Source organism: Homalodisca vitripennis, unplaced genomic scaffold (assembly GCF_021130785.1).
Source record: "Homalodisca vitripennis isolate AUS2020 unplaced genomic scaffold, UT_GWSS_2.1 ScUCBcl_1853;HRSCAF=5995, whole genome shotgun sequence".
Taxonomy (NCBI): Eukaryota; Metazoa; Arthropoda; class Insecta; order Hemiptera; family Cicadellidae; genus Homalodisca; species Homalodisca vitripennis.
This window is the reverse complement of record NW_025777978.1, coordinates 107771-124318: the sequence shown is the minus strand read 5'-3', so window position 1 is coordinate 124318 and position 16548 is coordinate 107771. Positions and strand designations below refer to the sequence as shown.

The window sequence follows — 16548 nt, the reverse complement described above, 5'->3', positions numbered from 1 at the left end:
TTCGCTGGTCCTCTGCTTGGCATGTCCTGTGCACTCTAATCTAGATTAGTAAAATAAAGATAACTTTAGTGTTCCAATTGTATTATTTATACTTGATCCCTAATCATGCATCCGTATTATAATGATCTTTTTAGAGTAAGTTAACTTTCTGCTTTTAGAAAAGATTACTCACAGATGCTACACTTTCTTACAGAATGACTTCTCTGAAAATATTTATTGTGACATTATTGGGTGAAACCCTTTTTTGGTGGTTATGTATGTATAGAATAACACTCCATACTATTAGGAAAGGAGGTTGTGTAAAAGTGCAGCATGGAACCTAAATGTTTATACTATAAATTTATGTTAGGGAATACGGAAATTGGTCTTGCAGCTGGTAAGCTGATGTAAATATGCTTTATCCACTTTAACCAAATTATAATTATCATTGATTTTATTTCATAAATTAATGTTGGACAGTATCAATACTTAAATGTGTGATAAGTGTAATATTGTTATATTGTCCTCCACTACGTTTAATAATTAATGTGTCATGTGGCAGGCTTTCTCTCCGATATCCCAGTGTGCTGAAGAGGTGATCCGGGAAAAACGGATTGGTTGACCGGATCAGAGTGATCCACAAGCGATCCACGGAGATGACAGCAGGAGATGGGGGAGATATTCCCCACAGGAGCGAACAACATTCTCGTCACTGAAGTCTTCGACACAGAACTTATTGGAGAGGGTGCGATTGCTACATTCAACCATGCCCATAAACATCTGCTGGAGGTACATGTGATTTTACTGTCCATAAAACTGTACAGAAATTGATACTTATAATCTAATGGTTTATTTCACAACATTTCCTAAAATAATAATAATTTAAAAGTTAATACACCCAACATAGTTAAAATTAAAAAAAATATATATTTTTTTAAATTCCTGTTATCAACAAAAAATTTATTTTAGCTAAGCAATTTTTATTTGGGTGCTATACTTTATTCTGAGTGGAGTCAGAGGGATTCTGGATGTGTGAACCATGATAGATTCAGTTATAGTATGTCAATTTGCTGGGACTCGCAATGTTTTCAATGCAGAGGTCTGTAGTTGTAACACACTGTAGCAATATTGGATTAGGAAAGAATCTTGGTACTTTGTATTTAGTTGTGTTTTGCTCAACAATTATATAGAACCATTTCTAGTCAATACAACTCAAACATTGTTTACTCATGTGACGCACACCCACAAGGCCCCGCGTACTGCCAACTAGAATTCACCTGGAGGCTGGCCCGCCTCGCTGACAGCTGTATCTGTCAGTTCCTGCTGGACGGGCATTTGTGGCGTCGTAGTACTCTGTCCACTGCGTTCTTGTGCGGTCTATCTGATTGTCTTGCTGAATTGCGAATGAAAGATGGATGGTACTATGAAAGTGAAGTAGTCTGAAGTGAAGAGGGTGCAATAGGTTTTTTTTCAACAATTTGTTACCTGCGTTTAAAACAGAGCGCGAATGCTCACAACATGACATTGTATTCTATTGAAAACACCCCCTTTTGGTAATGCAACAACAAGACCATGGTTTGAAGAAAGTTGACTTGAGGGTTGGTTTCATGGTTTGTAGGTAGTCACATACCATTTGTGACCGCTGTTCGTTTCATGTACAGCTGGGTGTATGAGCTGGACATCAGTGAAGTGGTGTGAGTGGGAGTTGACATGGTGTCAAAAAACTGTTTTTAACTGGAACCATTACATGTGTGAGGTGCGGGTTTGTTGGTTTGAATCATGAAACACCAGCATAATCGGAGGAAACAACAAAATAGTTGAAATAGATGAGAGTTTATTTTAAAAAAAAAAAAATTTATGCTGTATGCGTATTGCCACAACAGTGGGTGTTTGGCGGTTTGTGTAGGGAAAAATTGAGAGATTTCTTGTTAGAGTACCTAACCGTGGAGTAAAGACATTAATGGAGCAAATTGTAAAATACCTAACATATTAAACCGGGCAGTACTATCATGTCAGATAGCTGGAAGGGGTATAAAACTCGTGAATTGGAGGATGCTGGTTTTACTCATTACACAGTAAGTCATAAATACAAAACAACTTCATGGGACCTGAAGATCGGCGCAAACACACAGCAAGTCGAAAGGGTATGGAGGTCAGATAAATGGCAAAACAAAAGACGAGGTACAGCACGGCACCACTTCGATTCTTACCTTACAGTACCTGTGGTGGTCGGAGGTGGTGGCAATCCATTCAATGCAATTCTTGTCGACACCGTCCAGTTCTGGTTGTCCTAGTAAAGCGGCACACCATTCCTTAGCCCATTGAGGAAGCAATTAACCCTAGCCTGTCTAGGGCTGAATGTTTGAATTGATTTTGGCAAAAATGCATGATTGTACTAAAATATTGATAGAATGAGTTTGGATAGAGATAAATTAGTCAATTTTCAGCACATTGTAGTCCATTTGGTTGCTCTACAATAGTGTTTCTTGATTATCTCCAATTAATTTTTTTAGAATATATTTACAAATTTGCAACTGTCAGTATTTCATTACTTTTTTTATTTATCTGTTTCAATATTTTTTTAATTCTAAACAGCACAATGTGTTTTTTACATGGAAAACCAGTATTTATTGGATTACTTTAATTATAAAGCATAAAAAAAACAATCAAAATTCACTGATATTTTCACTTTTTTATGGTTTTATGACAAGCTTCTGAACTGGTTGTCTGGGAGAAGATGAGATAAAACTCTTGTTACATTCAATTGTTATTAAAATGATAATTAAAATAAAATATTTAAATTACATACTACGACCATTCATTTACTTTTTATAATTAACTTTTGTGCCAGTCTTTGAGTATCTTTTGATATCTCAATACCATTTTCCAAGTATCTGTCTACTTCTGAAGTACGCAAATTGCCTTGTTCCATGAGGTAGTGGAAGAACTAAAAACTCATTCAACAACTATCAAACAGTTAAACACTAAACATTGAGAACATTATACATAGAATGTAAGCAGAAAATTGAAGTTACAAAAATTGAGCATAGGGCAAAATGTAAACAATAATAAAACAAGCTATTAGTTATGGTACCAGTGTGCAAACATAATGAACCAAAACGGAATAATTGCTTATAAGGGTGCATGATATGAGGGCACAAAAATGCGATCTAGCAGAAAAAACAAACAAGTACGTGATCGTTAGTGCCTAGAAATAGCAGAACGAGTGCCACTCAGGCAAGATTATTCAGTCCCGCTCGGGCGCAATGAGTGGTGCTTGGGCAAGTTCCCCAATGGAGTTTGAATTTTTCGCTTATAAAGAGTTTTGTGTTTTAGTTTGGTTAGGCTAGTTTCTCTTTATTTTCTTATTTTCAGAAATAATAGGGTGTGGTCGGTATAATACCAAAGTACCAAAATCATTCTGATGGAAGGGAGTCTGAGAGTTGTCTCGGACATGGGACTGGCCTGCAAAGAAAGATAAACTAAGAGATCTAGACTGCAGAAGTTATGGCTTCTTAACCAAGAATCTGAGGGACTCTTACTTTACAGCTCTAACATTACTAACTTGCCATACAGTTAGACCTCATTTCATCATAGTTAACACTTTTACTGCTGCTCTTTACTGAGTGAAATTAAATAGTCTAATAAGTCAGCACGCGTATTAGGGCACCTGCCGCAGTCGACATGTTAACAATTGCTGATCCACCACATTATTTATAATGTATAAACTCAAAACACAGATTGTTATAAGGTAATCAGATTTTTTGTTCCAGGAAAGACTGTCTGGTGGTGCCGACCTCAGGTACAGTGTATGCACAAGTTGTGGAGAGTGCTGTGATGCAGAGGGTGGAACCGTTTAGATCCTTGGGGTGCCTTAAAGCTGTGTGGCGCAGTAGCCATGTGTCCTGGCGCAGCTGCTGTTCACGACTTGCAGCTCAGCCAACTTAAGCTATCTGATTTTCAGTACTATTGCTCCTCCTCAACCTGTCTTCAGGTAAGACTGCCTTTCACAAATAAACGTAACGAATATTATTATTATTATCTTGTTTATATATTATTTTACATACACTATGGTTTAATGTAATTTATTATTAAATTAAAAATTTGTTTGTACTTTTTTAATACATTATTTTTTAAACAAATACTCAATACCGAGTGAATTGCATTGAAGGGGTTTTGTGAGTTCAATTAAAAACAGCTTATTTCATAAAGCATTAGTATTATTATTCATATTCTCTGTCATACAAAAGGTATATACCACAGTAAACCAGTAAACTCGCAATTATCCATAGGTGTTTAATCTACTTTTCAGATTTTCCGTGAGGTACATATAAAAAGTTTTACATAAAAATATTTACACTAATAATTTAAAGTGATTTTATAAATATTCTCAATATTGTAACTTGTGAAAGTAATTAGAAAATAGTAGAAGAATTAAATGTCGGCCAATATAAATAACCACTATTGGAAATTTTGCAAAATCTTAGTGTCTTATGCTTGATAAACAATTTACAGTACTGTATTTATGTTTTTGCTTGCTACAATTATTATGACGGATTTGTTTCATGAATATAACATGACGGGCAGATCTTTACAAGTTTTTAAAACTTTTACAAAATTCTAAGAAAATTTGGGGATTTAGTATAGGTTTTTTATTGTTCTGGTAAACACCTAGAACTTTGTCAGAATTAATCATATTTAATTGATGTGTTCAAAACACTCATGGTTATTGAATCCTTTCATAATAAGTAGCATTTAGTATTTTTCAGTTTTGACTTCTCCGGTCGATCCTCTATTCCCGAAGATGACTCCTCGACGATCACATTTCACAGCCGTTGCTTCTGGATCTGCTGAGGTTGTCTTCATGTGGTGGTCTCTGGACATGGATCCCCAGGTATCTAGTTCCAAGAACTATTTTTAAAACTTTGAAAATTTTGCAGTAAACTGATATATGGCACTATTTTTAAAACTGTGCGAAATTTACAGTAAACTGCAATTCAATTAATGATATATGTCAACATTACACTAGCACACAATGATTAAAGTGTATAAACCTATCATCCATACAAAAATCATCCATCACCATATTATGAACTTGTGAAGTTTAAAATGAAAAAAAGTTTACAATCATAAGATTGGTTGGTGGTTTAAGTGTTGAACACTGACGTAGTTACACTAATAGGCACAACGTTCCAGTTTACGAAATGGCTGATGAAGCTAAACAAAGACCTATACATATCATTTTCCTTATTACTAAACACGGTTCTTCTTCTGGCTCACTACTGACAACCCTAGGTTTAGACTATGTAATCATATAGGAGAGTACTAAAGACGTTATTTTGGATTGTGAGAGGCCTGAAGTTAGGAGAAGAACCATCCTGGTTAGGAAGTTAGGAAGTTCACATCCTGGTGATATTCCATATCAGCATTGTGTAAAAGCTCTGGGATCTCATTGAGGGTACAGAGGTAGGCAGGCCCTACTAGTGGAACTTGGGGTGCACATCAAGTTTAGGTTGACATATTGGGAACTTAGAGTCCCTTATATCCCCTTTTTTAACCTAATCTAAGTATCTCTAAATCTAATCAATAATAAAATTACAGTTTGATTGATGTGTCCTATGGTGCAGTATAAACGTTCAGAGGTACGGTTTTTTTTAATCTTTTTTTGTCTTCCTCCTTCATTTTCTCTCCTTTTTCACTGTGCTCAGTTTGAGGTGGAGTGACATTTCAGTTTCATCTCTCTGAAAAATAAGCACATTTCGAGGAAAAACTTTCCCCTACACTTCAGAAATACATAAAAGTCAATGTATCTCATAGTTTCAAAATTTTCACTGGAATCCCCATTTTTCTGAGAGGTAGTCTATACCTCCAGATCTAATAGATGTGGTATTGCTGCCATAACTAATTATAGAAATAAAATGGAAATAAGTATTCTATTTCAAATTTGTTCTAAAATTCTTATGTAAATCAATTAATTGTTGGAATTTCAAAATGTACTGATAAATACATTAGTTTTGTTATTTTATGGGCACCAGTGTCGTTCATATCTATTTCTTCTCTCTTCTCCAGTTTTTTGTTTGTTTGTTAACAGCATATAAAAAAGAAGTCCTCTCTGTTGCAGGGGTCAGTTGTCCTCAGTTGTGCTCCCTGGTGGGCCCACCCAGCTCACCCCCCTGGGCCTGACTCCATACCCTGGCGGGATCACTGGATGCAAGCTGCCTACTACCTGCCGCCCCTCTACCCGTGAGACAGGGACAACAACTGTCGCTCATTTCTAGCCATGATGAATTTTCTCTTTGGTTTAATCTGACATCGACTTCAGACAGTACTAAGAGGTGAATTTTGCTACCTTGAAATAACTGAATTGCATTACAAGTAAATTTTTTGTGCATTACATGTACAAAAATACAAAATTCTATTTTAATTTAGATATTAAAAACAGATTAGATAAGTTTAAGATATTATCATTACATTTTTTAACTTGTTCATCAAAAGGTTAAAGATGATGTGTGATGAACTTAGGAGCTCAAAAAGGCCGCTGTGTGACTGCATGCTGCATGTGACGTGTTCTCGCACGCGTGTCGGTATGTTGAATGACACATCGAGACGTGACAAGTACCGAAACGTGCTGCATCAGCTGATCACACCCTGACAGTTGTGTTTGTCCTGGGGTGACACGTCCCTGCTTGGATTAATGGCACTCTAGGAGCTAAACAAGTTTGTACTGATCCTTTTAATTTAGTATATTTACTATTGTTACATAGCGGTTTATAAAAGCCAAGAATCAAGAATATTTTATTGCCATCCCACACAAACGATGCATTGACAAAGTCATAGAGTTTAAAATATGTCCTTAAAACATATATAATATACAATATACAAATAAAAAACACATACACAAACCTTAACATAGCCTACATGGTACAGTTATATCCTTAAATGCTGAGCATACATGCATGAACTACATGAAAAATCCTATTACTTATATTGAAAAGATACATTTCTTCGATAGAATAGAATGCATTTTGCTTCAACCATTTAGACACAGCTATTTTAAAATTATTACATGAAATTTTCCCTAACTTCTAATGGTAACTTGTTAAAGAGCTTTATGCCTATATACAGATAACTATTATGGGGTTTTGGCTAGCCTAGCATGTTTTTGGTTGATTGAGTCTTGGTTTCTTGTATAATGAGTATGTATTGAGCTTCTTAAGTCAAATTGTTCTAAATTTTCTTTTACATATATCAAACTCTGCAATACAAAAATACAAGGGAGTGTAAGTATATCATATTCTATAAAATAAGGTTTACACGAGTCACTATTGCTAAGATTAAAAATTTTTCGCACAGCCTTCTTTTGGCACAGAAAAAACCTCTCTAGCTCCGCTGGAGCTACCCCAGAGAAGGGTACCATTTGTAAGGTGGGAATGAAAGAGGGCAAAATAAGCCTTTAAAACCAAAACTAGGACTAGTACAGGATGTCAGTTTTTTTAACAAAAAGATCACTCTCGATAACCGAGTACATAAGGCATCAGTATGTGTTCTCCAGGTGAGCTTAGAATCAAGATAAAGACCTAGTAACTTCACAGACTTATTCTCAGAGTTGGCACCTAGACTAAATATAACATGCTCTGATTTATCCTCGTTAACATATAGGCCATTTGCAGAAAACCAGAGATGTGATCTCTCTCTCATATAATTGATCATTACTATAGATTAAGTTGAGAAAGTCTATTGGAGCACATCAAGGTAGTGTCGTCTGCATAATGGTAACACTTGTTGGGAAGAAATTTTGGGAGGTCGTTAATGAAAACAGTGAACAAAAAGGGACCCAGGACAGAGCCCTGGGGTACCCCCCTTGTCACCCTCTTGAGATCAGACCTCTGGTCACTTATTCTGACATACTGGTTACCTCAGATAAATAAAGAAGTAAAGAGAGACAACTCAACACCTTCCAGCCCATAGTTGGTTTATTTTTTCAATAAGTTCTGAGTGAGGCACCACGTCAAAAGCTTTACTAAGATCTAACAGTAAGGGTACTAATCTCTTCTTTACCTTCAAAGCCACCAATGATATAGGAGACAATGCTTTCAACCGCTTTGACAGTGGAGAGACTATGTCTAAATCCATATTGTTCAGAGGAAAGCAAGTGATTGTACTCAAAATAACATTCAACCTGTTGTTTAATTAAGCTTTCAATTACCTTGGATACTACTACTACAGGAACCAGCGCAATCGGGCGGCAGTTGTTTACATTAGACCTGTCACCTTTTTTGTAAATTGGCACTGTTACAGTTGTCTTAAGGCATTGTGGAAAAACACCAATCCTGAGCATCCAGTTAATAAGTATTGTTAAAGGATATAAAACAAGGAAATGCCAAACAAGGAAGCATTTTTAAATCACTAACAATTATTAAATCATTGTGTTTTAGATTTGAAAACATGATGTTCAACCAGAGAGTGGTTTATATAATTTTTGGTATTATTTTGTATTTTTAAGGTAGAAATTTAAAATAAGAAATATTCTTCCATGTACAAAATTGTAAAACTTTCCTTTTATAGATCTCTTTTGTGAAAAGAAGTATAACATTGATTATTTTAGAACTAATGTATATTATACAAAAGAAACTAAATAAAAGAAATAAAATTTGATTTAATCAAACTGTACTTAAAAAATACACGATTAAACCAATGTTACAGATTTACCATGTGGAGGAAAATGCATTGTCTCGTGAGGTCATCGAGGGACTTGTTAAGGATAATAAGCTCAAGTCAAAAGTGACGATACTTAATTCTACAAAACTGGATGATAAGGTAATTTTTCAATAGTTCTTTTCATGTACATACTACATACGGTTTACTGCAGTTTTTTTGTAACTCCATTTACTGTATTAAATCTGTAACTAATAACTTTTAAAGTCTGTAATCAATAATTTATTTTGTGATGATATTTTCGTTCACAGATAAGAAGCTCCGTGAACCTTGTGGTTGGTGAGCCATATTTCCTAAATCTGTATCCGTGGGGATGTGTTGCGATGGTGGTTCTTGCGGCAAACAATGTCCCCACTGCCTCCTGTGTGCCCGTGGCTGCGACTCTCCACTGTTTACCGATGCAGTTTGATCATCTACACAAGATAAGGGCACCACTGGGCACAATTAGTGGTTTCAAGATGAGTGCCTTTGACAAAACTAATCCAGGTAGCAGAGAAAATCTTTCTAGAAGACTTTTCAGACTTGTTAACGTAGCCTGTTTTAAATCGTTAATAAAGCAGAAAACTAGAATTAAGTTTTAAAGATTATTCAGTGCTCAGATCTTATGTCATCAGTGAGATGGAATTATTTCTCAATCTTATATATCTTCTTTGTGTTCAATTTAGGTTATGATCATATCATTTAACAGCAACTATTGAACTAGCCTAATCTATGGAGACATATTGAAAGTTATTCAGTTTAACCCATTGAGGCTTTCATAGTTTTGTGTTTTTATGGTTTAAATAGTTTTTTAATACTTCATTTGAAGTTTGTTTTTGATGGTTGAAGTATTGTGAAGGAAACAGGACTCTTACGGACATTTGCCATCATTCAATGTGATACAATCTAATCAGTAACAGTGTGTTTTGAGATCTGCAATCTGATTTCTTCTTGAGGTAAATGACTAATCTAATGCATGGACTACAACCTAGAGTGAACAAAATATACCAGAGTGTTGTGGTAGGCATAAGTCTGAAACCACAACAGCCATGTTGTGTGTTTTTCTCCATGCACACTAACTCTACAACATGCACTTAATATAAACTAAATAATAATTATTAAAACCAAACTACAGAATACTGGTCACAATGAGTCTGCGCTCACTGGCAAACTGAACAAATAGAACTGAGATTTAACCTAGGTTGTAGTCATCCATTAGTTTAGCCATTTACCTGAAGAAGGGATTATTGCAGATCTCGAAACAGTTTTACTGATAGTATTATATCGCTAAGAGTTAAACACACCAAGCATGTACAAAGCATGTTAGGAAAAATGACCAGCAGTTAGAGGGGTTAAATACAGGCATTGTTTAACATTCTAATGATATCATTAATCAATTGTTTCATTAAACAATTAGATGTTTTCTAAAAAAAGAAGAAAAACTATTTTAGTCAACATGAAGTTAATACAATAGTTCTGTTTTTGCCTTGAGCATTTTTTAGAAGTACTTTGTAAGATTGGGCAAGGAACTGTAGCTCTGTAGGAAAAACACTATGTTCATTTATAATAATGTAGCTGGTTCTGGCTTCTTTATAATAAGAATTTTATAGATATATATTAAGTTGGTGTGATAAATGCCTCAGCACTAGTGGTAACTGGACAGAAAAATGTATGATGTATGTAATTTGTTAATGGTTACTACTTTTTTAAAAACCTCATACTCAATTCATGATTAACTACTTTGATTGTATAATTTTAAATTGTCATTAATTTATGGCTAATGAAATGAACTTACTTAACAGTGACAATGAAAACCTATGTAACTAACAACAGTGGTTGATACTGAATTTAAAATTCATTATAACATTTTTAAGTTTGGAATTTTAATATCTATTTCTAAATTATCTTATAACGTGTGATAAAAATTGTAGTAAAAACAATTTATTTTTTTAAAGAAAGAAAATGGAGGTATTTAATTAGAAATGAAATGGCCCTTTCTTACACTTAACCTGCGACAACGAAATGACAAGAAAAGCTCTTGTTTTGCCATTTTGAGAAATAGCAAATGAAAAGATAAAGCAAATATTACTAAACTTAGCTATTATACCAGATCTGACTAAAAGAACTAAGAACTATGCAATAACAGAAACAAAAACAATCCTGTGTCTTTTAAGTGAGACAAAGAATGCTCCCATGTATTTTACCATTTTGAGGTCGTAGTGTCTTGATGAACTGAAATTATTGATATTGAGGTTAGGTATGAAAAAGGAGGACTGGGATGGCATTATCTTCATTGGTCATTTATATTAAAGTACATTGAGAAAATGGTTACGTTATGAGATGGGTTCAGTTTAAGTCACATACCATGTAGAAAATAAATTGTATTTATGTTTAAGAGTGCTAGTACAGTGAGTGACACTGAGGTGGAAGTGCAGCCACTCTGGGAGTTACCCTGGAGTCTGTCTGTCTGCCAGTCATCAGCTGATAAGCTTTGACCTCACTACTGTCGTTCCTCAGTCTGAAGTGGAGGTTCGGGGTACCATCACCACCACAGTGTGAGTGCCAAATAGTTCAATGAAAGTCAGAAAATATTTTGTGTATAGTCAATTATTTGGAAACTAGATTTTATCAATTTTATGTACCAGTTTGAAAACCATTTAACCTAACATTTTTTAAAGTAACATTACAAAATTTTGTATGAGAGCAGGTTGAAATATAAATTTATTTACGGGCATAAGAGATAAATTATTGTAAACTAACGTATTGCCTACTATAATTAACACAACTTCGTTAAATTGGAATAAAAATAATACAAAAATATCACTTCCAGCTCAGTTGGAAGAAAGATGGATTTCACTTGTGGCCGTTATTATGTAAACGTAAAATTGGAGATGCATTATTAGTTTAGATGTTTAATTTGCACATCACTGATGGGGCAGTAACTGTCAATGTTGGCATGTTAATATAATCACAAACACTTTCAAAACATTTCAAAAACTCATTACAGTTGGGTAATGAGAATTCATATAAAAAAAATTGAGAGAATTTCCAAAGTAGTTTGACTTGACACTACACAAATGTCTTGGGACACCACTGGATTTAAAGGTGAAGAAAAATTGGTGAGAATTTTAACCTGTTAACGGCATATTGAAAATGAACAAACAATAACTTAAGCTTAAAATTGGCAAATAACTAAACCCTTTTTACTTTTTTTGTTGAATTGGATATGAATGTGTCTTATGCATTATGTATATTATTCACACACACACTTATGAATGCCGGGTTTTACTAGTTTTCCGGTATGGAAATCTTTAAAGCAAGGAGTCGTGCACTAATGTACATCTCAATCACTGCACTGGTTAACAAAACTCCTGGTACTCATTATGCTTCATAAGCCAATCAGTATGCTCTCACTATATCTAGCGGTGTAAAATGGTGAAACTAAGTACTATTATTTATTTCACCATTTTTCTGGTAATTGAATCGCAACTCATCAAAAATAAAAAATAAAATTGGTCATTATTGTACAACGGAGTAACTCTTCAGCAACCCTTTTGTAGCCATAAGTCAGCGACGAATTACGAGGGCTGTTCAGAAAGTAACCTCCGGTTGGTCACAGTGCGGGTAGTGGAGGGAGTAGCGCGCCCATCTGTGCATTCACGCACTAAGCAGGTCAGTCGGCATCAAGCTGTAGTCGAGTGAACATCGTACCTGCGCTAGTTTAGTTTTTGTGGCAGTTTGAAATGTGTGCTGCAATAGAAAATACCGCCAAATGTGAAGTGCGTGCTGTTATACGGTTTTTTACAGCCAAAGGATACTCTGCAGCAGCTATTCATCGTGAGCTTTGTGCCGTGTACGGACCACAAGTTATGAGTGAAGGAGTTGCCCGTGAATGGGTACGTTTATTTAAAAGTGGACGAGAAAACGTTCATGATGAAAGAGAGGAGTGGTAGACCATCCTGGTGACTGACGAAACTCGTTCAGACAGTTGATGCAAAAGTTCGTGAAAATCGACGTTTCACAATGGCGGAGTTGTCTACTGATTTTCCACAGATTTCTAAGACTCTTTTGTACGAGATAGTGACAGCAAGATTGGGTTACCGTAAGTTATGTGCACGATGGGTGCCCAAAATTCTTACCGACCACCACAAAAACTCAAAGAATGGCCTCTGCATTAGACTTTCTGTCACGTTATGCGGACGAAGGAGAACCATTGTTAAACAGAATCGTGACCCGGTGACGAAACCTGGATTAAGTACGTAAACCCTGAGACAAAAGAACAATCAAAGATGTGGGCACATTCAGATTCGCCTACCAAACCAAAAAAAGCCCGGCAAGATTTTTCTGCCAGAAAACTGATGGCAACGGTGTTTTGGGATGCCAAAGGGGTGTTGTTGGTTGAATTCATGGAACGTGGGACGACCATTAATCAAGACGTGTACTGTACTGTGAAACACTAAAAACATTACGACGGGCTATACAGAACAAACGCCGTGGTATGCTGACTTCCGGTATCGTTTTTTTTGCACGATAACGCCCGTCCTCACTCTGCTTGCAGAACAACAGCCCTTCTTAAGTCCTTCAAGTGGGACGTTTTCAACCATCCACCTTACAGCCCAGATCTGGCGCCAAGCGACTATCACCTCTTCATGCATATGAAGAAATGGCTCGGGTCCCAGCGGTTTGATGACGACGAAGAGCTCAAAGATGCGGTCACAGGCTGGCTCAAGGCACAGGCGGGTGATTTTTATGCAGAAGGAATTTCAAAGCTTGTGAAGAGATACGATAAGTGCCTCAATCGTGATGGAGACTATGTCGAAAAAAAATAGTGCAAAGATGTAGTTGTAAGATGTATATATTAAAATATTTTTACTTAACTTGGTGTATTTTTTTCAATCGACCGGAGGTTACTTTCTGAACAGCCCTCGTAAATGGGCAAAAGTCCTTAATGGGTTAAGATTGTGACAAGATAATGTTTGCATTGTGCTATCCTGCTTATAAACTTTTGAATTAAGGATTATATGTTGAGTTAGAGTATGAGAAGCATTGGAAATTATATAAATTGTGATCACCATCATTGAATTTCTTAACTGCATGGAATTATATGTTAATTGACACAAAAATAGACACTGCCATCTGCTTTTGATACTACAAGAAAAGTGTTACTACATTGCATTGGCCACAGTGATGTCACTGGTACTGAAACTATGTAGCTCACGATTTACATGATCAGTTTCATCAAACTGAATGTTTTATTCTCAATTGTAGGCTGGTTTTACTTCTTTTTGAGGTTGTAAAATAATGGTAAAATTTTAAATGCATCTAATTTTTTCCAAACAAAATAATTGGTAAGAATTTATTGAAGATGTTATCAACTGAGATAGAGTGTTGAACTGGAACACTGGCGTTAGGCAATTTATTGCAGCTTCTACATTTCAGAAATTTTTATCCAATATACTTGTCCACTGTCAAACAAGGAGTGTATAAGGTACAATATTATTTCATCATTTTTTATTCTTGTAAGAAACAGTGATTGAATCCTTCCATTTGATGATATTGTTTGCTCATTCATCGCATTTGAAATAAATGGCTTGTTTGAAAGTCAGTGATGGCTAACGTTATCTGTCTACACAAGTTTTATTTAATTTATGACTCAGCTTTAATATATAACTTATTATTATAATCATATTGAGGTGACCAGTATCATCAGAACATCTCCGTTATCTGTAATTGATCCTATTAGAGATTCCACTACTCAACACATTACTGTAATTGCACCCTGTTTATTTCCGTTATAATATCTGTTAATTGGTCCTAGACAATTGTTAAAAACATTTAGTAGTGTTTTGACTAAAATATCAAATTTTTCTGTTTACAGTTCAGGAACCTGTCATGGAGTTGCCCTCTGGTTGGATGTTCATCTTGATTCTCATACAGTAGTCTCCACAGGACCTCAGTCATCCCCCCAACCTGGTCAGAGAGTTTCCTGGGACCCTTACTGCCGCCAAGGAGTGTACTTCTTCCTCCCACAGGTACCTGTCACTTCCCAGAGCCACTTAGACTACAAAGCGGTCTTCAGTCCCACTACAGGCGAGATCACTTTTAACTTTGCTATTCAGAAATAGCATCCACATTATCCTTTTTGGAAATCCTGTTATCCTACTGGCAGTTCTTGATTATAACCAAGAACATGTTTTCAAGGCTACTGAGAAAACTTTTAATATAAAAATTTGAACTGTGAGTACAATTTACATAAAAACATTTAGGTGCATCTGTCTATCATCAACTCCTGAAGAACGAGGGTGCTCTCTAAGAAAATATTTTCTCATTGAAAATTAATTGTGATTCATAAGTGGAAAGGATAAAAAATAACAAGTTGTTATAACATAAACCAAAGGCCCTTTCCTTATCTGTGTTCTATATCTGAGATAAAACAATTCATAACACCTTTTTAAAAGATCTGAAGAAGAAGTGTTACTGATTTTTTGTTTCACTGAACAATGGCAAATGTCTGGAAAAATCCTGTTTCCTTCACAATCCTTCCATCGTCAAAAATAAACTTCAAACTAAGGATCTGAAGAAAATAGAAAGTATGGATAAAATTGTCTAGTATTGCTACCAGAACTACAGCACACTAGGCAGTGCCCATGTTTTGCTCGGGAAGGGTTAACAATTTACTATTTGAAATTTAAAATGTTAAAAAAAACTAGAAAATTAACATTAACCCTGGACCTGGCTGGCAGTTTGAATTTCCATAATGTCAAGCACTCTTTTGCTTATTGTGCACATAATCATTCAAACCTATGTAAAATTCTTGAATTAAAGTACATAATTGGATATTTTCTTTTTTAATGCATTGCAAGGAACATTTATATGCAGTTGTATTTCTTTTGCGTTTCAATTTAAAATTTATTTAGTATTAAAAAAAAGAAAAGTAATCAAAACAAGTTTAACAAAATAAATAGTCCTTATGAAAAATAGATAGACATATTTTGTTTATTTTTTATTACACACAAAATGCCCCTCAAAATGGTTTTTGTGAAAAACAAAAAAAATTCTACTTTCCTACAACATTTTTGATTTCTTTATTAAAATAGTAAAATTTTTTGCGTTTTTACAAAAACTACATTTCATATTAAAAATTTCACTATGACAAGTTTGATGTTACTTGACATAATCACAACTCTTTATAGTAAAAAATAAAAATAACAAAATACTAGCAACTAGTTAAAACTAGTGGTGTGATATTACAGAGATTGCTGTTAACCGAGATTTGGATGGATGTCTTTCTTAGGACCAGAGGGTTATAATCAGATGTTTGAAGCAGATGCTCTTATTAAAGAATAAATTTGATGTAGCTAACCTTTTTCTTGAACAAAAATTTCCCGTGTCAAAAGTAGAAGACAAAATCACGTTATTTTGCATTCTGTTGGGAGTAGCGGAACAGAAATAGCAAACCAACGTTTTGTATTGCAGCTTTATAATTTCTTTGCACACTTATTTACACCTTATTATTCAATAAACAATACATTGAGTTAAACTGTGAAACATCCCAACTAATCTAATATACAATTTGCCCTACTTAAATCAGATTTTCAGTAGGATAAGTTAGATTAAAAAGATGACTGCAAAAAACTGCTAGTTGCTTGACATTGTAGAAATATTTTTAAGTGACTATTCACTAGTAGTTTGACAGGTCCAGTGTAAAAAGCCTGGTTTCTGCACAACTCTTAATTCTAGTTTCTGAATGTTAAATATATATAAATCCAGTTTACTCTGTAATTTTATTATATTTTTTTTAATGATGTTATTACAATTAGTGAGTAGTTTAGACCGTAATTGACAAGGCTCTGTTGTTTTCTTGTTTGATCTATA

General features: G+C 34.9%; 1 protein-coding gene across 1 annotated transcript; it reads left to right on the top strand.

Moving 5' to 3' along the window:
* The first annotated feature begins 517 nt into the window (after positions 1-517).
* LOC124371698 (protein arginine N-methyltransferase 7-like) lies at positions 518-15183 on the top strand. Its single transcript, XM_046830036.1, is given in 13 exon segments — positions 518-586; positions 588-677; positions 679-768; positions 3754-3922; positions 4749-4873; positions 6101-6218; positions 6221-6314; positions 6672-6696; positions 8683-8796; positions 8946-9180; positions 9605-9629; positions 11109-11228; positions 14552-15183. Coding segments are annotated over 13 exon segments (1506 nt in total). The 5' UTR covers positions 518-532; the 3' UTR covers positions 14799-15183.
* The last annotated feature ends 1365 nt before the right edge of the window (positions 15184-16548 follow it).